The sequence below is a fragment of the Acomys russatus genome, chromosome 5, assembly GCF_903995435.1.
Source record: "Acomys russatus chromosome 5, mAcoRus1.1, whole genome shotgun sequence".
Lineage (NCBI taxonomy): Eukaryota > Metazoa > Chordata > Mammalia > Rodentia > Muridae > Acomys > Acomys russatus.
Genome location: NC_067141.1, coordinates 58,319,811 through 58,346,941, shown reverse-complemented (window position 1 = coordinate 58,346,941; position 27,131 = coordinate 58,319,811). Strand labels below are relative to the sequence as shown.

At 40.4% G+C, this 27,131-nt stretch overlaps 1 protein-coding gene across 1 annotated transcript in view; it reads right to left on the bottom strand.

Moving 5' to 3' along the window:
* Positions 1 to 818: 818 nt before the first annotated feature.
* The window catches only part of LOC127189548 (cytochrome P450 2C11), a 26,815-nt gene continuing 502 nt past the window's right edge, over positions 819 to 27,131 (bottom strand). The window contains exons 2-9 of the mRNA XM_051146470.1: positions 26,034 to 26,196; positions 25,766 to 25,915; positions 21,603 to 21,763; positions 18,305 to 18,481; positions 14,691 to 14,832; positions 12,825 to 13,012; positions 2,324 to 2,465; positions 819 to 1,051 (exon numbers count right to left, since the gene is read on the bottom strand). Coding sequence (XP_051002427.1) covers positions 870 to 1,051; positions 2,324 to 2,465; positions 12,825 to 13,012; positions 14,691 to 14,832; positions 18,305 to 18,481; positions 21,603 to 21,763; positions 25,766 to 25,915; positions 26,034 to 26,196 — 1,305 coding nt within the window. The 3' untranslated portion in view covers positions 819 to 869. The remainder of the gene's footprint in view (positions 1,052 to 2,323; positions 2,466 to 12,824; positions 13,013 to 14,690; positions 14,833 to 18,304; positions 18,482 to 21,602; positions 21,764 to 25,765; positions 25,916 to 26,033; positions 26,197 to 27,131) is intronic.

Genomic DNA, 27,131 nt, shown 5'->3' with positions numbered 1-27,131 from the left:
TCAAATTGAGTGGCGGCAATGGTAGCGTAGATCTGGCCGCCATCGCTGAGGCAGTGGCGGCAGCCTTGATCTGGGCAGCAGCAGCGGCGGCCTTTGATCTGGCCTCCGCCACTCCAGTGGCAGAATCCCCCTACATTCTCCTCCTTTTTGTATAATAAAAATTAGGGCTCTGAAAGGGGAAGAAGAGGAGGAGGGGGAGAAAGAAACAAAATGAAGGAGTGGGGCTCAGGCTCCAAGGTTCCTCAGGGTTTAGGGGCAACCCTTCCCTGAGAGCTGCATTGTCTCTGTTGAAGAGGCCTTCTCTCAGAGCTGTGAGGTTCCTGGGCTCCCATGCCTCAAAATACCCTTGAGACACTGTCACACCTCAGGGCTAGGACACCTTCCCAGCTGTGGACACCCTTCCACCGGAATACCAGAAGGCAGGTTACACCACCCACACAACACACACAACACACACAAGCAACAACACTCTCGAGACTTTGTTTATTTTACTTCTTTCTTGCATTGGACGCATAATGAAGAGAATCAGGAAACTGGCCCAGAAATTAGTTTTTATTTGGCACATGCATGGGACAGATGGCTCTGAATTGTCATATTCTAATAATTTTTCTGCTTTACAGTAAAAACAAAGTATTAATAGTTACTGAGTCACATAAGTATTAGCACTTACTATGTCAGTACTACATGGAAGTGCCACAAAATACAGGGGGGAAGGGGTAAAACTGTGTATTGACTCAGAGAACTCTGCTTAATGCGGTTTGGCGTTCACTGGATCTCCAGGGCATGGGGAGATGTGAGAGAACTATAGCACTAAGAGTGAAGTAGACATTACACTCAAAAAGGAGAGGCTGTGGATGGGGGTCTGCCCTTTACACGGGAACAAAACGAGCCTGGTACCATGGGGGCACATGGCCAAATCCACTGTTAATGGGTGTGGTATCAATGTCCTTTACATCAACCAGAGGCTTCAGGCTAAAATTCTGTAGGATAGTGGTGAAGAACAGAAACAGCTCCATGCGAGCCAGGCCTTCTCCTGCACACATCCGCTTCCCTGGAATAGCAAAAGGAGATTTGTTCCTGAATCACCTGTGAATTGTGGTAAATTGTCATAGAGATTATACAGCAGTCAATGAGTTGTTAGGTGTGTGTGTAGAAGGCATGCACATCATGTTCTCTGCTTCAGGCATGGCTCCCTTCACCAGTCTCCAACACCACTAAGTTGAAAACTTCAAGCTGCCCAGTTTGATGGAGTACACTCTCTCAGAAGCTAGTGGCCTTTCCTCGTTTACAATCCTTGTATGGTTTCCTCATCATATGCATATTCTATATAGGAGAGATTGCTTGAATCCCATGCTTTCTTATCTCTCACCTCCTTGCCAAAAAAAAAATGAGTTCCTTAAAAGAGGCTCTGTACAAATCTTGATTTGTACCATTCCAAGACCAATATAAGAATCAAACCCTCCACCAAAAGGTGAAAGTGACCCCATGCGCAGAGACTAAACATACATAATGAGCAGTGAGATTGAACATTCAAGGTGGAGGGTCATAAGTAAAGGAAACTCTTGTGGCCCTGAAATCACTGTACAGTGTCCCTCTACATGCCCAAGGTCTTTCTTAGCCTGCATTTACTCTGACCTCCTGCATCTACAGAAAATGCCGCCTCCTGTGCTTCCTTTTCTTGGTAGAGTTCCCTGCCTCCTCTTCTTTTCTTACTTCCTTGCTCGGTATAATCCAGCCAACTTTCCTCTGACCTTTTACACTAATGCTGTAGAGTATGAAAGAGCAGGATGTCGGTGACTTCCCCACTGACTGCCTCTCTCACAGCCCTAATCCAACTAGATTACAGTGCCTCACTGACTCACCTGCTTCCCTAACTCAGAAGCAAGTCTCCTCAGAACCTGTTATAGTCTCCAGGGCCCTTGCATTCCCAGAGCTATCTGGGAAGAGAAGGGTGCCATGGAGGAGATACTCAGAATGTGAGCATAGGTGCCTCTGTCATGGCAGATGAGGAAAGTCTAAATGATGTTAACTTCCAAGAGGAGCTCCTAGGCATCTGGGAGTTAATCCAGAAGCCAAATTCAACAAATAATATACTCTGCTTTCTTAACTTGGAAAAAGTGCGCTAGGGTCTGCAATGCTCACTAAAACTGGTCCAATAAAGAGGAATTATTACATTCAAAGAAAATATATAGTCATAAAGTATGTCCTTATGGCATACGATGAGCAAATCTACCAGTCCCGGCAAAATCACAATAGAAATTGCACCTAACCCTAAAATGCCATTATGTCGTCCAAAGCACAAATGGAAATTAATTTCTGTTACCTGTTGAGAAAGGCACAAAGTAGTCACTCTTCTTAAAATTGCCACTCTCATCCAGAAAGTGACTAGGGTCAAACGTATCTGGATTGGGAAATTCTTTGTCATCATGCAGCACGGATGTCAGTGAAGTTATTATAGTGGTACCCTGAAAATATCCAACAGACGTAATGAAACCTAAATAGGATGACTTGAAGAAAGTCACCTAGACCGACCTGACTTATGGATAAAAACACTGGATGAAAAGCAAAGCAATGACATTTACACACAGACAAAATACAATAGAGATTAATTGACACTAGCTCCTCAGCTAGGGTGGAACTTTATCTCCCTTCTCCATGTTCTGGCTGGAACTTGTACATATCTCATGCATATTGGCACTACTAGTATAAGTTCATACATATAACTGTCTACTCATGCCAAAAAGATAATGTTTCCTTGTATGTATCTACCACTTCTGGTTCTTACTATCTTCCTTCCCTCTCTTCCACATGACTCTTTATCCTTGAAAGAAGGAAGTGCAATACAGACATCCCATTTAGGGCTGAGCTTACTGCGGTCTCTTATTCTCTGTGTCTTGATTAGTTGTAGGTCTCTGTGTTGAGCCCCACTCATCTAGAGCAAAGAAAGCTTCTGTGATGGAGGTTGAGAAGGAGAGTCAGTTTTCTTTATGGGTATGACCCCTGGTATGTCAACTACACTCCAGCAGATGGCTACATATCTATGAGAATATAATCATCACTAATTGCACTTGGTGTTGTTTTTATTTTAAGAAGACACAAATTTGATGAGATTAGTTTAATACCAGTAGCAACAGCTTTGCTACTTTGATCTCCACTAGCAGTTGAAGGACTGGGTACTTAGGGCTTTTGTAAAAATACTTCTGAACCTACTCTAGTTATGACCTATGTTAGATGCTAAAGTCTGCCCTCACCACTGCTGTATTTATCACTTCTATTCTCATTCAACTCATATTGGCTATGGTCATAGATGGAAGTCTGTGTTCATTCTTGAAAAGTCAGGAGAATTTAGAATCATTTGCTTAAATTTTTGTTAATTAGAGATATGATCGAATTAGTAATAACTTTGACTGTATTACCAACAGGTACACTGTCACTTATTGAGCACTTATCATTGATATATACTATATGTTTCTTATAATTCAAAACTTAGGTAACTTATCATCACAGATTAACCCTACCTTAAAAGAATAAGCAGAGCCAGTTGTGGTGGTACACGCCTATTATTCCAGAACTCAGGGAGGCAGAGGCAGAGGCAGGCAGATCTCTGTGAGTTCAAGGTCAGTTTGGTCTAACAAAACAAGTCCAGGATAGCCAGGGCTACACAGAGAAGCCTTGTCTCAAAAAAAAAAGTACAAAAGGGATAAAAAATCATTTCACAATTCAGGATTTCCAATTAAGGAAATTATTAATTAGTTGTACTAAGAATGGTGTGGCCACTATGTCCCTACAGCTACAGAGGATAGCTCCACACCCATGCAAATGCTGGTGACCTTCATTAAACCTAGTGGATCATAAAACAAAACAAGAAACAAAAATATATGAGAGTGTGTAGACTTAGTTTTTTTAACCCACTTTATTTGGAGCTCCTTAATGCCTCTACCTCCCTCCAACCCACCAAACCTAGGTAAAAGAGAAAGAAGGTTAGTAGGGACTGGGGATGTAAACCTTTTTAGATTCAGTTCCTTGGGGTGCCTCCACTCTTTTTCATCAGGATTCCAGCAATTCAGCAAAGCAACGGTAAACACAGTAGCAAAGAGCACATGGCAACAACAGAATGAACCAGCAGCAGCCTCCTCAAAACATTCTCCAGAGTGTTTCTCTCTGGGAGCATCTCAAAGCAAAGGGAAGTAATGCAAAGCTATGTGAACGGAAATAAAGTGATGCAAAGCCAAGCAATATGAAGTGATGTAAAGTGATCTCTCTCGGTTTTTGAGTGTGCTCATTTATACCCTCTCAGAGTCCACAACAGGATGTGTTCCAGCTGGCAAAAAACAGTCCCCATGAGTCTGCTTCCAGCTAACACACATCACGTGCTCTCTCCCCAGTCAGTTTCCCATCAAAACAAGATCAAAACAGAAAACATGTTTAACTAACCACAACTTCCACTACATGTCCCCCTTTCTGTTTTTAAAAAATGGCTTTCTCTCAAACATTAATAAAATATATACAATAAAAGAAATTATGAGCTTTACATCACATTTTAAATGAGCTGCCTATATACAATACACAAAACAACAAAATAACTTTACATTTTGATCAGTATACAATAAATGAGTTGTATATGTAAATTGCATTAAAGCAAAAGTTGAACAAAATAACCTTAAATTCTTATCAATATGCATTAAAGCAAAAGTTGAACAAAAAATCTTCAATTTTTATCATTATACAATAATCCATACCAATGTAAAATACTTGAGAGTAATAGCTTCCAACTTTCATCCTATTATCCTATATCCTCACTTTTTATCACTCCCTTCTTCCCTCCTTTTCCAGATCACTAAATAAGAAAGAAAGATAAGTGAAAAAGAAGAATAGAGAAGAGAAAGAAAAAGATCCCTGAATTCTAACCTTTACTAAATTATAACCAACCCCCTAAATGACAACAAACATTCATAACCAATCAAATAACTAAAAATATCCACCCCACCTCTTAGGAGTAGGGGCATCATATTCTTTCACTTGTTTCTGTCTGGGAGAAAAGATATCTTTTGGGTACCCTAATGAAAATTGGGATATTGGCCAAGTCCTGAGAAAGCTAGCTGTATCTTTTTCTGTCCAGTCTCTGTATGTTCAGTCATTTAGGTTAGCACTTTTGAAGTTGGTTTGCATGCAAATTCTTGAGAAAACAGTAACTGAGGCAGTCTGTTAGGCTGAATAGGTGCACAAATCAGCTAAAGATAATTTTCTGTTCTATGTTTGAGTAGGTGAGAGGCATCTATCAAGTTTATAAGTCTGTTTGAAGTGTAATATAAATCTCCATCCATGCCAGATGAAAGAATGGGATGTCATAAAGGTCAGGTAGCCAATAAGATTCACTTGCTGTGCAAAGACATTCGTGTCCCAGCTAATAGGAGGTCTTCCCTGGTTAAATGTAATCTTTATAAGCTTTGTTGGTAACCATATATTTTTCATTCCCTGTAGATATGTAAACATAACCACATCCCCATCTCAAAACTATTTCAGTTTTCCATTCTAATGTCAACACATCCTTATAGTATATTGGCTGGCATAGTTCCTCAGTTTTTTCTATAACCCAATGTCTCTCAGTTGCTGTTGTTTCTTTTTCACCAACATTAAGAAAATTTAGACTTAACAAAGCATTACTTAGTCTGTCCCTGGGAGGTCTTTGCTTTTTCTTTTTTTTTTTTTTTAATAAACATTTCTTTTAAGATATAATTTCCTTAAACCTTTACTATTAACATGTGTTTTGTGAAATTTTGAGGCTTCCAACACATTTCCTATTAGTAATTGGTCAATTTCCTCATTTCATTGTGCCAATAGACCTAGCAAACCTGTATGAGAATAAATATGAGTAATATATAATGGATAGTTTCTACTTCTGATGACCTCCTGCAATTGCATAAATAACAAAGTCAATTCTGAGTTATCAGGAGCAAATTCAGCAGTTTCTAAATGCAAGACAACTCTTTATGCATGCTGAGAGTCAGTAATTAAGAGATTCGAGAAAATCTAATAATGTCACAAGGATTACATACAGTTATTTTGTCTGTCTTATAACCTGCCATTCCCATCTTCTTTGCATCAGTATAGAATATTGGTGCCTCTGGAATTGGTGTTTTCTTTACAATACATGGACGAATCCAATTAGTTTTTTATAAACTGTGCATGGTTGCCTTCCAGATATTTGTTATTAATTTCTCCCAGGTAGTTACTACAAACACTTTGCCGATCTTCATGGATTACCCACATTAGTAAGAGGCACTACAGTTTCATCTAGGCCTGTTCCTGACAATGGACGTAGTTTTAGTCTACTTTTTATAATTAATGCAGAAATCTTTTCTATATATGTCTTCAATTTTTTACATTGGTTATGGGCTAAGAAAATCTATCCCATAATACTATCTTCCCTTTGCATAATGAGCCCAGTAGGAGAAGGAGTTGAAGGCAAAATAAACAAAATATGATCAAGTTTAGGATCAATTTGATCTACATATGTATCTTGCAGTCTTTGTTCTGCCAGAGTTAACTCTTTTTCTGCTTCGGTTGTTAAACATTTTTGACTGTTTAAATCTGAATCTTCTTGTAATGTTTGAAATAAATTACTTAACTCATATGTAGCTGATCCAGTTGTACGCCTCAGCCAATTAGTATCTCCTATTAATTTTTGAAAATCACTAAGAATTTGCAACTGGTCTCGATGGATCTGTACATTTTGTAGCAGAATTTTTTGTTGACTTATTTTTTTTTATTAATTTATTCTTGTTACACCTCAATGTTTATCCCATCCCTTGTATCCTCCCATTCTTCCCTCCCTCCCATTTTCCCAATATTCCCCTCCCCTATGACTGTTCCTGAGGGGGATTACCTCCCCCTGTATATGCTCATAGGGTATCAAGTCTCTTCTTGGTAACCTGCTGTCCTTCCTCTGAGTGCCACCAGGTCTCCCCCTCCAGGAGACATGGTCAAATGTGAGGCACCAGAGTACGTGAGAAAGTCATATCCCACTCTCCACTCAACTGTGGAGAATGTTCTGACCATTGGCTAGATCTGGGTAGGGATTTAAAGTTTACAGCATGTATTGTCCTTGGCTGGTGCCTTAGTTTGAGTGGGACCCCTGGGCCCAAATCTGCCTATCATAATGTTCTACTTGTAGGTTTCTAGGACCCTCTGGATCCTTCTACTTTGCTATTCTCCCATGCTTCTCTCATTTAGAGTCCCAATAGGATGTCCTCCCCTCTGTCCCAGTTTCCTGGTAAGTGAAGGCTTTCATGGGACATGCCCCTTGGGCTAGTATGCAGATATAAGTGAGTATATACCATTTGAGTCTTTCTGCTTCTGGGTTAACTCACTCATTATGATCATTTCTAGCTCAATCTATTTATCCACAAATTTCAGGAATTCCTTGTTTTTAATAGCTGAGTAGTATTCCATAGTGTATATGTACCACAGTTTCTTTATCCATTCTTATAATCCAAACAACTAATTGAATCTACTCTTTGTATTTTTTCTGCATCACTCTGTAACTCCTAGCATAGCAGAATTCTATGTGTTTTCTTTAACATTTTCTCTAAGGTGTTTGCATCAGAGCCAGCCAACAAAATATCACCCATGTAATGGTAAATGATAGATTGAGGAAATTACCTACAAATTATTTCTAAGTGTTTTCACATAAAATATTGACACGAAGTTTGGCTATTTAACATTCCCTGTGGTAAAACTTTCCAGTGGTATGTCTTTATTGGACCACTACTGTTCAGAGTAGATACTGAGAAAGTGAACCTTTCCCTACCCTGCTCATGCAAGGGTACTGTGAAAAAGCAATCTTTTAAATCAATTGTTATTACAAGTCATGACCTAGGTAACAAAGAAGGTGAAGGAATTCCAGGCTGTGTCAGCCATAAATGTACTCAACTTTCTTGTTTGTCCTTCTGGTCCCACACATTTAATCCATTGTACACTTTGTCTTATTTGAGATAACTTATCAATTCCTATAAACTGTGTATAAATAAACCTTTTGAAGTAGCCATTTTGGATTCCAAGACTTTTGGGAAAATATACTGACATCAGCTTCTATATCAACCAATGATTTTGACGCCTTCTATTTTGACACCATTTGACTCTAATCCTAACCACTATTTGCCAGAACATACGTTTTCCAGTACTCCTAAGTGCCGCTGTACTTTCTACTGGAGCAGATTTGACCTTGGTGTAAGGAATCATTAACAGTTGAGCAGTTCTATCCCCTGCATTAGTTTGTATCTCTTTTTTTTTACACTTGCCATGATTTTAATTTCTTCCTTATAATCCCCAACAATATTAGCTGGATACACAATAAATCCTTGAGAAGTTAATCCACTTCTTCCCCAACTTCCCAACTTCCTGCTGTCTTTGATGGTAAAGGGCTATAAAGACCAATGGTTATTTTGTAACATTCAACTCTTGGGGATAGTGTAAGAGGTTTACCTGTGGCCAGACACAAAGCTGCGCTGCTTCAGTAGCATGCGTAAGACCAACAATACTTAATTTTGGTTTTCTGGTCTGCTTGTTAGCTCCTGGCTGACCAAAGAAAGATGGCTCATATTGCTTGACTGACAGGCCACTCTGTTTGTTTCCCAATGGCAAGAGGTTACCTTACATGTATCTCTTGGCTCTGCAATCCCTAGGCCAGTGTTTTTCCTTTTTACAGCAGTTGCAAAACCATGGGAGGCTTGGCATTGCATTGCAGCCAGAAACTGCTTGTCCTCTTCTATGAGTACCATATTCTCCAGAGTTAATGCATCTGCTATTTTGATCTCTGTAGCTTTTTATTTATTTATTTATTACTTTATTTACTTATTCATTCATTCATTTTTAGCTGTTAACCTTACAATTTTTTTGAAAATGGCCAAATTTGTTGCAATTAAAGTATCAGGTATTTTGATATCTGAGACCTCTAGCTATGGCTTATCCTATGATAATAGCATAATACTCCTGAAAGACAATATCAGTTCTGTCTCTTATCCACTCCATCTATTGGGCCTGCCCATGTTTTTAAGGGTCTAATTACTCTCTTACATTCAGTATTTGCATTTTCTGGGGTTTTTTTAAAGATGTATTTATTTATTATATATACAATGTTGTGTCTGCATGTACAACCGCATGCCAGAAAAGGGCACCAGATCTCATTATAGATGGTTGTGAGCCACAATGTGGTTCCTGGGAATTGAACTCAGGACCTCTGGAAGAGCAGGCAGTGCTCTTAACCTCTGAGCCATCTCTCCAGCCCACAGTATTTGCATTTTCAAATGCCAAAGTCTCTATCAACACCTGTCTGGAAACAGGATCTGATATGGCTTTATTTATATCTGAAGTCAATCTCTGTAAGAAGTCTGTGAAGACTTCTCCAGGGCCTAGTATTACCTCAGTAATTGAGGTAGATCTTTTTCCAGGCTCATCAACCATATCCCCAGCTCTTAAATCTGTGATGCTACATTGCTCTATTACGACATCATCAGATCAGACTTGTTCTTGTAGGTCAGCATAATGCCCTTCACCAAGCAGTTAATCTTTAACAACATTTCTCTCCATACATCTATTTTTGTAACTTTATCCCTTTACCACAATAACCACTGTAATTGCTGACCCACTTCTAGCACAGCTGACACCAATCCATTCCAATCTTGGGGAATAATTCTACTTTGGGTAACCCAGTTACTTACTATTTATTTAATGATTGGGAAATTCATTCTATACAACACAACAGAGTCTTTAAAATGCTTTAAATCTAAGATTTCTATTAGGTGCCATGTTACCCCATCATAATAATGACCACCATCATTAGCAGACACATGTTGCACAATTAATGGGAAAGCTGAAGGTGCCAGGCAACTCTCTGGAAGCACACTTGACTCAACATGAACCTTTCTGCCCTGTACAGCTTCCTGCTCTTCCCAACCCCTTGCCTCACTCAGGGGATCCGAGTACCTGACAGCAAAAATGTGTGGAGCAAAAATGTGTGTCTTCCTTTTTTCATCCTGTAGGAAATTCCCACTCTCCAAACATCAGGCCTGAAGTCTTTCCTCTCTCTGGAACTTTTTATTTTCCAAGCACTTCAACCTCTACCCTCAAATGCTTTTGTTGCACAAATAACTCTGCAATCCTTTCCAAAATGAGAGAACTGAGTGACACTTCCAGTTTTCCCATTTCATCCACTTTTTGTTTCTCAGACCCATCCATATCCACTCATAACTTTTCTAATTGCTCAGTAATTTTTCCAACCTTTTTAAAAACAGAATATATGAAGGTGATGAAGCAAAAACAGAAAGTCACGGGGCTGGAGAGCTGGCTCAGTGGTTTAGAGCACCACCTGCTCTTTTAGAGGTCCTGAGTTCAATTCCCAGCAACCACATGGTGGTTCACAGCCATCTATAATGTGATCTGATACCCTCTTCTGCATATAAAGCACTCATATACAATAAATAAATAAATCTTAAAAGCAAATACAGCAGCAACAACAACAACAAAAACCCAGTAAGTCCCCTCTGGGTGCAAAGCGGGAGAAAACCCAGCAGCATTAGCTGCCATTTTGCTGACACCCTGAAACAATATTCTCATACCTTCAAAACCTGCCATTTTCCATTAAAAAACAAGTTTCCCATTATGCATCAACCACATCTAGATGTCACCTGTAGGCTTAGATTTTTTTAAACCTATGTTTTTTGGGGTTCCTTAATGTCTCTACCTCCCTTCCAAATTACCAAACTTAGGTAGAAGAGAAAAGGTTAGTAGGGACCGAGAGTGTAAACATTTGGATGTAAACCTTTTTAGACTTATTTCCTTGGTGCGATCCCATTCTTCGTTGTCAGGAAATCATTAGTTCAGCAAAGAAGTAGCAAACACGGCAGCAAACAGCAAGTGGCAAATAGCAAGCAGCAACAGCAGAACAAATCAGCAGCAGCCTCCTTGAAACTTTCTTCAGAGCATTTCTCTCTAGAAGCATCTTGAAGCAAAGCAATACAAAGCCAAGCAATGCAAAGCAATGCAAAATGATCTCTCTTTGTTTGGGGTGTTCTTATTTATACCCTCTCAGAGTCTGTAACAAGATGTTTTCCAGCTGGGAAAAATCCACGAGGCAATCCCCAGCTGACAATGATCACACAGTTTCCAGCTAACAAACATCACAGTGCTCTCATGAGTCAGTTTCATATCCCACACTTGGGTCCAAAACAAATATGTGTGTGTGTGTGTGTGTGTGTGTGTGTGTGTGTGTGTGTGTGTGTGTTTACCTAACCTAAACTTCCACTACAAAAGTGAGAATGAAAATTGTTGGAAAAGGTTTGGTGGAAGTCAGAGGGGATAAGAAAAGAAGGAGAGGGTAAGTTAGTCAGGTTGCATTATAGACAGGTAAGAAATGATCAAAAATTAGATGTGTCTTTAAAATTGTTAATTTTATACACTTAGTAAATTATTTTCAAAAATAGGGTGCTCAGTCAAAGATCATTAAAGTTAAAACTATTAATAGATTATTTAGATAATAGGATGTTGAAAGATTAAATTCCATCCTGCAGGATTTGGGGGTTGTTTATTTGTTGTTTGGTTTTGCTTTGCTGTTCTGTTTTGTTTTGTTTTGTTTTGTCTTGTTTTGTTTTATGTGAGAAACAGAGCCTCAACCACAGAGGATCTAAAAACACTCTGGTATGAAAGATACTCCTTAGTGTCATCAACAATGGAACCACAGTTTACCCAGAGTTACAATCTGATGAAGCAGGCCGTTAATGAGGATCACGTACTCAAAGTCCTTGCTCAGAGCATACAAATGGATTTTGATCTCCAAGAAAACCTCCACACAAGACTAGACAGAGGAATACTTCAACAGGACAAGTGGCTGTAATTATTCAAAACAACTGTTGCATCAGAAAAAGTATTAAATGTTCTCAATTTTGGAAAACCAAGTGTAGACTTTCTCTTGTATTGCACTATGAGAAGTTCTCCCCCGAATCTATAAATGATATATTGGCATAACTAGAAAATATAACCTTAACCTATATGAAGGACAATATTATTATACCGGTATTTTCTTCCATGTGAGATAAACATTGAAGTATTTATGTTCTAAGTGTGATGGATTTAATAAACTAAAACATAGTTCTAGACACATCTTTATATCCCGTATGCATATGATATATTAAAACACACTTACATATCCTTTTAAGTGCTTTTTAAGTACAGATATTCTCCTAGTTACTTCAGCTATCAGCTTGAAACAGCCCAGAGTTGTAAGAGGTAACTTTAACTGAAGAACTGTCTTGATTAGCTTGGCCTATTAGTCTGCTTATGGCACATTGTCTTGATTGGTGGTTGACATGAAAGGGCCCAGTCTACTGTGAACGATGCCAGAAAAGGGAGCCTGGGTAGTATAGTAAAGCTTTCTGAACATTAGCCAGGGAAAGCCTGTCAGCAGGCAGCATCCTTCCATGGTTTCTGCTTCAAGTTCCTGCCCCAGTGGAGTTCCTGCCCTGACTTTCCTCAATGATGGACTATGACCTGCAAGATTAAACAAACCCTTCCTCCATAAATTGCCTTTCATCATGGTGCTTATCACAGCAACAAAAAACAAGCTAGTCAATAAAATAGAAATACCTTTTTTTTTTTAAAGCAAGCTAGTAATCTTTAATGAATATTAAAGAGCTATGCTTTTCTTTTTAAAACATTTCTGCCTATTACTACTTTAAATTATTCTCTTATACATTTGCAACCATAGTGGAAACCACGGTGTGATGTTAAAAACCTCACCAGCATTGAGTTGCAGTGTGAAACAAGCTTACCTTGGGGATGAAGCAGTTTCTGAACTTTATATCATGGATCACTGAGTGAGGCAGGTTAATGGGGATGAGATCAATATATCTCTGGATCTCATGCACTACAGCATCGGTGTAGGGCATGTGGATTCTGTCCTGCATGCAGGGGCTCCGGTTTCTGCCGACCACACGTTCTATCTCTTCCTGGACTTTAGCTAGTAAAACAAAGTGGAAACTGATGTAATGGAAGAAAGTGGCACAACTGCCACACCAAGTCAGTGCTGCATGGAGCACCATCAGCCCTAAACACATCTAGACTTGTAACACCACAGGAAAATATAACACCTAAAAGCCAGGCATTCATTAAGTAGACATACTTCTACATATAGTCATACAGGATAGTTAATGCACATAAGGATGATTAAATGTTTCACTATATAGATACCTTAAAAATGTGAACTAAGAAATGACTATTCCTTCAAAGACAAAAAACAAAATAAGAATTAGGGTCATATCAAATTATCATAAGGTAGTAATTGAATTCTTCTGGCAGGTGAATTCTCCTGGCAGGTGTGTGTGTGTGTGTGTGTGTGTGTGTGTGTGTGTGTGTGTGTGTGTGAGTTCTAATCTGAAAATTCTCAGTGGTTCTATGTATTTTCCTCATATGCCAGAGGCACTCACTTTGAAACATTCTTTAAGTGTCTTGGGCAATTTATATCCATATTCAGAGGTAATGGGCATTTCTACTGTCTTACTATACTATTTACAAACAATTTCTCTACATTCCTTTTTAGAGAGATAAGGAATTGTCTATTTATTATCACATACAAAATAGACAACATAATAATGGGAAAATGGGCGGGGGGAGGAATGGGAGGAAACAAGGGATGGGATAAACATTGAGATGTAACAAGAATAAATTAATAAAAAATAAACAAATAAAAAAAAAATAGACAACATACCCAAACAGATACTGCTGCTACTGCTATTACCACCACTACTACTGCTTCTCTCTCTCTCTCTCTCACTCTCTCTCTCTCTCATATATATATATATATACTTTCTTTCTCCTGCAGTTTTTATCATATATATACTCATTCTTATATCAGTGTAACCTTATGAATATTTCTAACAGTAAGGGAGCTGTGATTGTGTTACATGTTTTTTACATTCTTGAACACAAAAGAGTTTATTTAAATTCCTAATATTGGGTGCTATCTTAGAATTATTAAAAATGCTCAAGTACATTTCAAGCCCTGGAGATCATTTTTAATTATTAGAATTGATCCAGTTCTCATTCACATCTCTCCTGAGTGTAAGATTCTTCATACCCACATTATCTACTGCCTATCCTGAAGCCAGAGTTGGAAGGGTTGTTATGAGAAATCTTGGCACTGCCCCTGAGTCCCTCCTCCACATTTGTCACTCACCACTATATGTTGGAGCTGATCCAACAAGTGTGCTCATCAGAGCCTAGCAAATATCAGTGTTATACTCCCCAGCCTCCAGAACTGGGAGCTAATATAATTTTCTTTATAAATTATATAGTCTACATTATTTTGTTATGGTGAGAGAAAATACACTATGACACATAGATGCCACTCCATCCTTCAGGAAGCCAGTGTACCAGCCTCCACCAGCCAGTAACACGTGTGCCTGCTTCAGACCCCTCCCATCAGAGCAAGGTCACTAAAATCAGAGCTGTGTGCTTCTGTTAGTGCTAACGCTGTCCTGTTTCTCTCAGTCACTCTCTCCTGCTGTGAAAACTTGTCTCGTCTTTATTTCTTCCTCACATGTACATTACAGCTAGCAGCAACAGAGCAATTTCATAATGGGGTTTCTCAAGAGACGCAGTGGAGGTAGCATCTGTGCTGAGTTTCTCCGGCTCCATACCTGTGATGTCCGGGTGCTTCAGCAGCAGCAGGAGTCCGTACCGCAGAGTGGTGCTTGTTGTTTCTGTTCCGGCTCCAAACATGTCAGTTACAGTCGCCAACAAGTTTTCGATGGTAAACTCAGACTGTGGATTGTGCTTTTCCTAGGATTTATGTGGGTATTATCTTTGTTTGCTTAGCATATTCAATTATAATCAATCAAAAACAGCCAAGGTTGTTCTTAAAGATAAGAAGCTTAAACAATGGAGAATCTAGTACTAAAGCTACAATAACTAAACAAGATGCCAGAAAATGTTATTAGTTTACCAACTCTTTATCTCCCTTTCTTCAAAATTGTTAAAATTGTGGGTTATCAATGTTCTCACGACAAGGAAATGATACGCATGTGACGTAACGGCTATGTCAATTGGCCTGATTTGATCACTTCATAATATTATGGAACAAAGTACCACAGTGTACCCAAAGATAGATAGATGATAGATAGATAGATAGATAGATAGATAGATAGATAGATAGATAATAGATAGATAGATAGATAGATAGATAGATAGATAGATAGATGTAGTCAGTTTTCTATTACCTTGACAACACACCAAGAAACCTGACTTAGAACGAGAAAGATTCACTGTGCCTCATGATCCAGCTGTTTAGTCTGATGGTTTGGCCCTGGGATGCTGGGAACACCAGGAGACAGAACATTATAGTGAAGAGAAATTTGGTAAAGCAGAGCTGCTCAGTTCTCACAGCCAGGAAGCAAAGGGAAGGAAAAGAGACAGGGCCCAATCCCTAAACACTCCAATGACCTAACCTCCTCCAGCAAGGCTTTACCTCCTAAAGGTTCTGTCGCCCCCAAAAGCATCTTCAGTTGGGAAACAGGTCTTTAGCACATAGCTCTTTGATAGATTTTCAAGATTCAAGCCATAACAATGAAAATAATTTTTCAGAAAGATATTGCTTTCTGAATAGTTAAAAAATTTACTTAGATACAATATTGACTTCCTCATTATGAACTCTGAAATGTGCAAAATTAGCAGCACTGTTAGAAATCAGAATATCAGTTTTGAAAGAAAGGAGTTGATAAATTACTGTCATAAGTGAGCTTTACTAAGAGACAGAGCCTTGTGAGAACAGAAGCTATGACCAATCAGTTCCTGAGGTGAGAGAGCACTGGAAGGGACAGTGTATCATTTTGGAGTCAACATGACATGGCCGTGAAGGGAAAGTGACCCTTTAAGGTCACTGTGAGTTCGAGACCAGCCTGGTCTACAAAGTGAGTCCAGGACAGGCAAGGTTATGCAGAGAATCTCTGTCTCAAAAAACAAAAAGCAAAAAATAAATCAACTAAAGAAATAAGAAATACAGACACACAAAATGGAAGAAAAGTCAAGATATGTATGAAATTCTCAAAGAACTAATTAAAAACTGGCAGAAGATATGTTTCTTTCTTCCTCTAGGCTTCTATCATATTGTTCATGAAAGACCTGTCCATGACAATAGGACAAGTCCCAAAGTGAGAGAGGGAAACCCTTCAGAAACTCTAGTGAATATTCTGGTTTTTACAAGTTTTGGGGCCTGACAGGAATTTCCACACATGATTCAGTCTGATTTAGTCTACATGAGACCATGCGTAGAGCCAGGTACTTGGCAGGGTCATATATCTTTCTTGAGGTGTGGGAGGGGGAAGGTTGCAGAGAGGGGAACCCTGAGTCTTCAGGAGTGCAGGGAACATAGCGTGACTTCTTAAAACTGATGAGTGGCTCTCAGAGTAAGGAGGCGACACCTACAGTTGGCCTCTAAGCCACACCCATGCACACATCTGTAAGTAAATGTATACCTGCACATACAAAAATACCCTCACACACACACACACAGTTATACAAAGATAGTAGTAAGTCATAGACAATAAACAGCTAGATTATGATACTATACTTTGGTCCAAAGAGCAACACAGTCTTTACATATAGCACTGGGGCAAAAGTTGATGGTCAGTAAGTCACAGAGACCTTGGAGTTCACTTAATGCAGGTTAAGCGAACCGTCTTCAAGCACTACGGGAGTCCACCGTGGTGGTGATAGTTATTGTCCCCTACCGGCAGACACGGCACGGAGGGAGAGCAGTTCGCTTCCTCCACCACCCGGTTCTTCCGATTGTTACCGCCCCCTCATTTCATTCCATGTAGAGCACATGGCCTAAAACCATGGGAGGTGCTTTGAGAGTCGCCTCCCTAGCACTCTGTTGTTGAGCTTCACCTCTCTGTCTGAGGGTACAAGTGCTGAGGCGAAATAAGAGCCGGGCGCTCACGAGTTGCCTTTCTTTCCACAGTTAGCTCCTGTTAGCTTTCTCTGCTCTTTACCTCGCCTCACTTCAAGGACTATGTTTGTACTTACACCTATGTTCATTACATCCACACTATGCTTTTCACCCAGTTTCCAAACTGCACTTATCACTACTCTTTTATATCTGTAATCTTTTACTAATTCTTTGTGAATCTCATTTTGCCACACAATGCACTGTGATCTTATTTACCCCTCCTTCTCTTCCTAATTCCTCCCAGATCTGCTTCTCATCTCTCCATCCCCTCTCAACTTCCTGTCTCCTTTTTATTTTTTTATTTTTTCATAGCCCTGCTCACACACACATGGGGGCATGATGGACTTGCCAGGGGCCACATCCTTCCCCAGAAGCCATCAGTTGTCATAGGTCCTCAGCTAAGGATGGGGACTGGGTTGATCGTGTGCAGGTTTGGGCAGGCAGCTCTGAGTTCATGAGTGCATCAGGCCTGTCCTGAATACACTGTTCTGGTCTAGTCCTCTGGCTCTTAGAATCTTTCCACGCTGACTCTGCAATGGTTCCTGAACCTTCCCTTACCTCTGTTCTAACTGACCATATCAATCTTTCCTCTTGGTTAAACTTACCAAGACACAGAACAGTTCTTACTATTGAACTCTCCCACCCAGCTCCTGCACTTCCCAGCATCCATCCCATTAACTAAAACAAACCCTTTGGGACTCAGGGAACAGAAAAAATGGACACCTTGAATTGATTTCCGGATCTACGCTTCTAGAATGCAGACATGCTTGAAAAACATTTCCACCTCCTCCCCTGTGGAGAATCATTTCCAGCTACCCTCAGCTATGGTTCTCCACCCCATCACTTTACCTCCTCACTTCACTGTGAAGTCCTCTCTCCTGCCACTCGCTGAAAATCCCTGAAAATCTGTAGCAAGCCTCAGATGATCCAGGAAACTTGCTGGGCAGGTTTCTTCTCATTCTCATAAGCACTTTCCTCTCATTCGCCCACACACTCGAATATAACCAGGTACCCCTTTACTTCAGGGCTGAGTATTTATATCACCTGATTGGTTTGTATTTCTGCTTTACCTGGTGCGAATGCTGTCTTTACATAGATTCTTAGTACCTTACTGCTGTGCCCACAGGTTCTAGCTACTTAGCAATGTAATTTTAAATCCTCTGAGGTTGCTAGTCCAGTTTCATGCACACAGCAGGTACTTAAAAGTGTTTACCAAGTGCTTTGCACCTGAACAGCTATGCATTCCGGATAATTAGAGAAATAATTGATGAATCAGAAAATGCAATCTAACAAATAGCACTTTACCTGTTCCATTTTGATCAAGAAACAATCAATGAAGTCCCGAGGATTGTCCATGTCCAAGCACTCTTGGTGTTCTTTTACTTTCTCCAAAACATAATTTTTTATATAGAGGAAATTCTTAATCACTTGGTTATGACTTCCAGGGAAATAATCAATAATAGCAGGGAAAGTATTGCAGACCTTGAAGATTAGAAACCATTAGTTAAACGAAAGGCACAAGTATCGCAACCCTGGTTAAAAACTAGGGTGACACAGACAAACACTAGGCAGAGCTAGAGGAACCTTACAGAAGAGGGGAGGAATGACCATAGGAGCTACAGGGTCAAGGACACCAGAAGAACACAGCCCCCAGAGTCAGCTGAGCACGGCTCATAGGGACTCACAGACTGGAGCAACAGTCACAGAGCCTACGTGGGTCTGAGCTAGGTGCTCTGCATATATGTTGTTGTGTGGCTTGTTGTTTTTGTGGGACTCCTAACAGTGCAAAGGGGGGTGTGGTTTCTGACTCTCTGACTGCTCTTGGGACCCTTTTCCTCCCACTAGGTTGCCCCATCCAGCTTTGATATGAGGGTTTGTGCCTAGTCTTATGGCAACTGGTTTAAGGCATGTTTGGTTGATATCTCTGAGAGGCCTGCTCTTTTCTAGAGGGAAACAGAGGTCTGTGGAAGAAGTAGGAGGGGTGGAGGGAGGGCAAACTGGTTGGGATGTAATGTATGAGAGAAGAGTAAAATTTAAAAAATTTAAAACTAGGGTGCTGGGTTGTGGTGGTGCTGCACACCTTTAATCCCAGCACTCAGGGAAGCAGAGGCAGGCGGATCTCTGTGAGTTGGAGCCCAGCCTGGTCTACACAGTGAGTCCAGGGCAGCCAAAGCTACACAGAGAAATCCTAGCTCAAAAAAACCAAAACCAAACAAAACAAAATCCTAGGGTGAACTTGAGAAACATTTCATCATACGTGATATGTATACAGGAAAGTGCTGACAGAGACTGCACTAAACTGGCCACATGATCAGGGATGATAAACAGCTCCAACAAGCAATAAATTTTACATTACTAACGCATCTTTACAGCCACTCTCTCGTTTTTACCTGACCCCTTGAACTACAGGGGGGTCATGGCTCTCCTGAATGAGGTAAACTAAGAGGGTAAGGAAGTTCAGTCAACCAGTGGCAATGCAGTCACTCCCTGATACTTCTACCACTCACAGCCTCAGGAATAAAGTCAGTCATAGTTTATAACTGGGAAGGGCTCAACAATATCATTAAACTCAACTCTGTACTTTGTGGGAAAATACTTATATACAACAGTGGCCAAATGGCTCGTATAAAGTTACGTAACTATCTTGCACACAGAGTGGGATGCCAGCTTGAGAAACAGTCATGTGATTGGACATGACAGCCCAACAGAGAGTTATGTTTTTACACTCCCAGTGCCAATCATCTTAGCATCCTGATTCAGACAACTTTCTCGACTAGGCACCCAGCTTCAGCTATTGTGAGTCTTTGACTTGGAACCTCCCAGTACTCAGAGGTTTTTGGCAGCATCTGTGCTCCCAAATATCCTCTGTCTTTAATATCCTCAGTTTGAAAATCACTGCTAATGGGATGAAAATGGCTCCAATATTTGATTGGCAGACAAGCCTGTTGGTGATAGAAGAGGTTCAACAAGCCTCTAGACAGCCATCAAGAGGCTGGGCATTTCTGTGGGAGTACCAAAGGGCTGCTTGGACTCTGGTTTGATGTGTTGGGGCTTGGCTTCCAGCCCCATGTCTTCCAGGCATTTGTCTTCTATTCTGAAGAATAAAGTCCTCTGTTGTCTTATGACATTCATACTATACCAAGAGAACAGTGATATGGAAACATTCTCTTTGTGGGTAGGCAGGGACTATCCCTACACACACACACACACACACACACACACACACACACACACACACACACTCAAAACCTATCTGAACCAACTTTGTTAGAACTATGGGGAACAGTCAGATGTTTACATAAAGCAATGGGAACTTGAAGGTTTTTAATGGGTGGGATAGGAAAGCACTGTGGCACTGTTTTGCCCTTACATCACTTCTGCCACACTTGGCGGTACTCTCAAACAAGAGCCTGTTCCCAGTGTGGAGAACTGTGAACCTCTTGATTCCAGGGGAAAGCGATTGAGTCTCTGTTTTAACCTGACAGGGATTAAGAGAAGGAGTGGAAGGGCTTGGCAAGACATCTGTCTTTGTTTCCTCTAACTCAGAACTCATCAGGGTGGAAAAGTTGTAGAGACTTCAAAAAACTTTATAATGCCACTAGGCAAAGTAGGGCCACTTGGGGCAAAACAATACAATTAAAGCTCCTGGCAGAACACTCAGCCCATGGGAAGGAGAGCTGGGGAGAGAATATCTTTGGACAAATCAGGCCACTCAAAATCATTCACATATACCAATGTTTTCAAAAAGCCAGGCGGTATCCACGGCAGGCACAAGGTAAGAAAAGACCTAGGAAAAGTCCTGTGCTTTTCCCTCTGCTGGTTCCTGAGTGCTAGGACAATGTGCCTGGGCACAGAGGCCGTGTAGTGGGAATTTCTCCTCCCTGTGTCTTCTGTTTTCATCTCTACTTTTCATCTTTTGCTTTCTTTCCTTTTTTTTTTATCACCTTCTTCCTTCCTTCTCTTATCTCTCTCTATTTTCCACCCTCTTTGTCATCTATAACTCACAGCAACTCATAGTAAAGTAATTTCTGTCAGAAACTAAATAAATAGAGTCTTTGGAGACCAAACATGACAAAGAATATAGTCTAGAAAAGTTACTAAACGAACACTTCCTGCCTATAGAAAACAAAAAGTACATAGGGGAAAAAAAAAACCCTTTTTCTATATCAACAGCTGGGGGCAGAGCTCCGCAGTTAAGAGAACATGTCCATCTTGGAAAACTGAACTTCAGTTCCCAGAACCTACACAGGCAGCTCATAACCACCTACAACTCCCGCTCTGGCCTCTGCAGGCACCTATATCCCCTCACCCATGCGTGCATGTGCGCACACACAGCACACACACACAGGGAGCTAAAAAATATGTAGAAAAAAAAAGGAAGAAAGGGGAAAGAGAGAACGAAAGAAAGAAAGAAAGAAACAGAGAGACAGAGGGAGAGAGAGAGAGAAGACAGCAGGAGGAAGGTAAGGAAGGAAGGTGGGTAAATGATCTCTAAAATGTCTGGAAACATTCACTCCACAGCTTAGTCCATGTAATTAATGCTGTGACCTTCTCAGAGGAAAGAGCTCAGATGTCTCTTTAGGAAAGAAGCCTTTGACCTCACCTGTATCCACGGTGTGCTCAAGAGCCTGAGGTTTTCATTAAATTTCTCCATCAAATTAAGAAAAGTCTGCTCGTTATAATCAAAGCGTTTCTGGAAAATAATGGAGCATATGACGTTGCAGGGAGCACAGCCCAGGATGAAGGTGGGGTCACAGGGTGCTCCTGGATCATAGGAAATATTAAAAATAACTGTTGGTACGTGTACATAAAGACTTTGACATCATATTAAGGTAATTTTAGAAACTCTAATTAATAAGTTTCTAGAGGGGCTGGAGGGATGACTGAGTGGTTAAGGACACTGAATAGTTTTCCAGCCCTTTCCAGAGGACCCAGGCTCAAATCCCAGCACCCACACAGTACCTCACAGCTGTCTGTAATTCCAAGATCTGACACGGACATACATTCAGGCAAAACACCAATGCACATAAAATAAAAGTTAAAAAAAAAAAAAAAAACTTTTTTAAAGAGCATACTTAGCCAGGCGGTGATGGTACACCCCTTTAATCCCAGTACATGGGAGGCAGATTTCTTTTAGCTCAGGACTACCCTGGTCTACAGAGCAAGATCCAGGACAGCCAGGGGAAGTTACATAGAGAAACCCTTTCTTGAAAAATCAATCAATAAATAATAAAATAAATTAACTTCTAGAAATTCTCTGTTAGGCAGAGCTATACCATACTGAAAACCAGCATACTGCTTTCTCAAACCTGATTCTCAAACCTGATTTATTAACTCCTCTTAACCTTGTTTCAGATGGTTATGCAAACACTATGTTAGTGTCACTACCTTTGCTTACACATTAGGCCCAAGTGACTTCTTTGGCAAACAAAAGAAGAATGATGTGAAAGAGACACTTTTTAAAATAAGTATTAAAGCCGGGCATGGCAATACATACCTTTAATCCTAGCACACGGGAGGCAAAGGCAGGTGGATCACTGTGAGTTCGAGGCCAGTCTGGTTTACAAAGTGAGTTGAGGAAAAATAATAAAAATAAATAAAATATAAGTTATTAAAACAGTGCTGGGCATAGGGGGGCCCACCTTTACCCAGCACTCACGAGAGCTGCAAGTGCTCCAGCAGTATGAAAACTCTAGGCCAGTCTGAACTACACAAGACCCTTGTCTCAAAAAGAAAAAAGAAGAGGAAAGAAAGAAAAAGATTTAAAGATATAACAGTCATAAACACAGAACCATGCCTCTCTAGAAAGCTTGTAGATAATTAAATATTAATATAGGAAGGAAGAAAGTAACAATCTGAAAATCTTTAACACAGATAATAGGTTGAAGGACTTGCAAATTGAACCAGCAAAGAGAAAGACCAGAAAAAGAAAGACTACAGGAAATGCAGGTTATTGTGTAGGACAAATGTAAAAAGATGTTAAAAAAAAAAAAAAGACAACAAAAAAAATATTAGGTGTGGTTGGAGAGGTGAGCACTGGCTGCTCTTGCGGAAGACCTGAGTTCAATTCCCAGCACCAACACAGCAGTTTACAACCAATATAACTGCAGTTCCATGAGACCCGATTCTCTGTTCTGCTGTGCAGACATACATGCAGACAAAGCACCCATATGCATACACAAATAAATCTCTAATAATAACAGCAACAATAATAATAATTAACATTATTTTTAACTAATAAAAATAAACACATCCTATCTCCTCAAGAAGCTGAAGCAGGAGTGTCGTAAGTTCTCAGCCTGCCTGGGCTACAGTGAATTTGAGGCAATCCTGGGCACATTATAGAAACCCTGTCTCAACATAAAACATGAAATCACAGATTTTTTTTTAGTAGCTGAGTACTTTCTTAGCAGACACAATACCCTACACTCAATCTCCAATACCGTTTTTTTTTTTTTTTAAGTAAAAATGAGCACACACTATTAGACAATAGCTTTGCTTGCCTAAAATAAGTTAAATTTTTAAATTTTTCATTTCTAATTTAAATCACATACAGGTAAAACATAAAGGTTAAATTGATAAATAGTATCCTTTATTTCTTATTTCAGTGCAGAAAAGACAGCTAACAAGAATTTCCTATTGAAAATGGTTACCATCACCAATCAGGTGCCACATTTGTTTGGTAAACCCCACCCTCTAGTGGAAGTCTGTGGTACTGCATTAAAAATCAACAATGGTATGTATTTAAGTCGTTTGCCTACATGTACGTATGTGCACTATGTGCATGCCTGGTTCCATAGAGGTTAAAAAAAGGTAAGAGTGGAATCAGATATCCTAGAAAAGGAGTTACAGATGGTTGTAAGCCATTGTGTGTGCGCTAGGGACCAAACCTGTGTCAAATTTCTTACTGGACTCCATAAAAATGTACAATTATTGTTTGTTAGTTTTAAAATATATTGTTGCACAGTGATGGGGTATTCAGTAGAAGAAGAGTAGTTAACTATACCCAAGCCAGGCCCCTTTCCTGTTGTGACACATAATGACACTGAATGTTCAGATTTGGGGGGGGGGGTGCCTAGGAGAAAAAGATAAAAATTGGAATTATTAATTTGAGATTTGGGGAAAGAAGATTGACAGTGAAAACCTGATTCTTAGTCTTGATTTCCACCTCACTTTGAAGAGACATGTAACTATCAAGGTCATTTGGAATCCAAGCTGAAAATCATATTTACTGGGACAACCACATCACAGATGGGCGGAGCCAAGAGAGGAGGGTAGAAAAAAAATCACCACCAGTATTCTAACGCAAAATCTAAATAATTGAAAATTCATCCAGAATTTTGTTTTTATTCTGATATAGTGAGATTCATTGATCAGGATGACCATCAACGGACAAGGACAGCTCCCATGGGATGGACCTGGAAACAGATGGCAAAGGGGAAGCAGAGATGGAGTTTGTTTGCAGAGAGATTAATGAGCTAATAAAGGCAGATTTTGTAAGTCTGGGATTGCAAAGTGTGCAGAAACCTCTGGGCCATGGGTGTGAGGGGTCATTAATTGTCCCACCCCAGGCCTGGATGGATTCACAGCAAGAACATGGACTTGGTGCATGGGAATTTATTAAGGGAGGGGGTGGAGGGTCACAGATAGACTGGTTTGTGTGCCAAAAGCATGCTTTGGGGAAAGTATTTGCTATTGTTACCAATTAGCTAGCCTTGGGAGGGGCAGCTCAAGATGTCAGAGCCTCATCCTGCTTAGATGTGATAGGCTGTGGTCATATGGTGGGGGAGGAGGTCCCATTCTGTCAGGGGTCCAGGGTAGGGGAAGAGGGCAGAAGAGGGCAGAAGAGGGAGGAGGGTGTGAGTGGGAAGATACAAGTGAGGGGATAACATTCGGGTTGTAATCTGAATAAATTATAATAAAATTTAAAAAGATGTCAGAGCTTCATAGAATATAGAAAATAAAACTCATAACTAATACTAAAATAAAAATAGAGGAAAACATGATACGAGCTGAAATAGAGCCAACTTACAATTAGGGAAGTTGAGGTTAATTAAGCATTAATAATACTTGAGATTTAGCTCAATAAATCAATTCCAAACTTCCTTTCTGTAATGCAGACAACTCTTAAAATAAGCAAACAATAAAGTGCACCGTGAATAACATTAAATAACTCCAGCTGGCATAAAAAACTGAGCAACAAATCACAAGTGTTAAGGGGGCATTGCCAATGAATGCCGAGGGACTAGAAGCCATGGATGAACACTACCGCTGTAAGCTGTGCAGACACAGACTTTTAAAGAAGCCCCAGACTCGTCCCTTACAGAGACTAAAGCTACAAGACTAATTAAGCGAAAGCAAGAATGGTTTCATGTTCCATGGAGTAGCGGGTCACTTCCGCTCACAAACATTTCCTCGTAAAATGTTCTAGAATAGTTAGCCTACAATTATACTATGGGGGAAACATTGCCAAATTTAATAAGTGATATTCAACCCTTCTGTGTGTATGGCATGGTTGGAAAATAAAGCTCGGCATAAAATAGAATTTAATGAGTTTTTATCCCCACCACATATGCACAGACATTGTGTACAAGCACAGAAGGCACACAGCTACAAAAGCTTCCGTGGCTCTCTGGACCAAACCACTCCTCTGGCACAGCACTGGCAAGCATTGCCCTCGAGGTAAGATCTTCTATCCCAGGTGTGTTGCCATGGAGCTCATTAAGGAAGAGAGCATGCTGGTCAGTGACACAACGCAATACCTACCTTTGGTTTTCCTCAGTTCCTCCACAAGGCACCGAGCCTCCTCTTGAACACGGTCCTCAATGCTCCTCTTGCCCATGCCCAAATTCCGCAGGGTCATGATGGAGAAACGCCGGATCTCCTTCCATTTCTTCCCATTGCTGAAAATGATTCCTACCAGAATTGGAAACAGAAACCAGTCAGGAGGCGCCACCTGCTTGAAGAGCTCCTCAGGTCTCATTTGCACGCCCAAGGCCCAACTCATGCATGATCACATTTGTACTCAGCTTACCAAGGCCTTTGTTAACTCTTTCAGACAATGGGAAACTTCCTCTTCCAGAAAATTCCTCTCCTAGATCAACAAGAGCTTCTTTTATGGCTTCATAACCATGCAATACCACGGAGGGCTTCATGCCTAAATATAGAGTGAACACGGGGCCATAGACTTTTGAGAACTAGAAAATTGAAAAGAAAAAAAAAAAAATCAAACAAGAGCAAAAAAAAAGAAAAAAAGTCAACATGTAGCCTAAATTGTACATGATCTACTAATGTCATCATACTGTTGGTAATTTTTTTGTTCCTATAATACAGCTTCAAAATCCAGCTGCTGGATTTTATACATTTAAAAAAAATATGCTGTTTGTTACAGCTGCCCCAGGCAGAATGGTCCCATCTGCCAGGTAATGATAAGGGAAGTGCTACATGGGTCATGGCAACTGCCCAACACCTTGAGCTACATTTATTAATTTTACAACTAAAGTGGCTGAAGCCCAAAGGGTTTCAGATCCATCTCAGTGTTCATGACTAGTAAATAAAAGACCCAAATGTGAATCCTGCTTAGTGGATTTCCATTTCCTATGTAGTCAGTCCCTAAAGCCCACACTGGATAAATGTTCAGCTGCTACCGAACTTGCTTTAAGATCTTTTCAGGGAGCTATGACTAATAGCTACATTTTTTTAAGTCCCTCGAGTCTGGGGAGATGGCTCAGTTGGTAAAACGCTTGCTGCACAATCATTAGGACTGGACTTCAGATCCCAGCTTACATTTACAAAGCTAGGTGTTCCTGAGTCAATAACCCCAGCCCTGGGAAGGCAGAGACAGGAGGAGCCTGGGGCTTGATAGTCAGCCAGAATAGCCAATCACCGAGCTCTAGGTTCAAGGACCAAACTTGTCTCAAAACAATTAAGATGGAGAGGCAAATGAAAACACTCAACTTCACTGGGCATGGTGGCCCACGCCTTTAATCCCAGCACTCCGGAGGCAGGGGTGGCATGTCTATGAGTTCGAGGCCAGCCTGGTCTACAGAGTGAGTCCAGGACAGCCAAGGCTACACAGAGAAACCCTGTCTTGAAAAACAGAAACAAAAAACAAAGCAAAACAAAAGACACT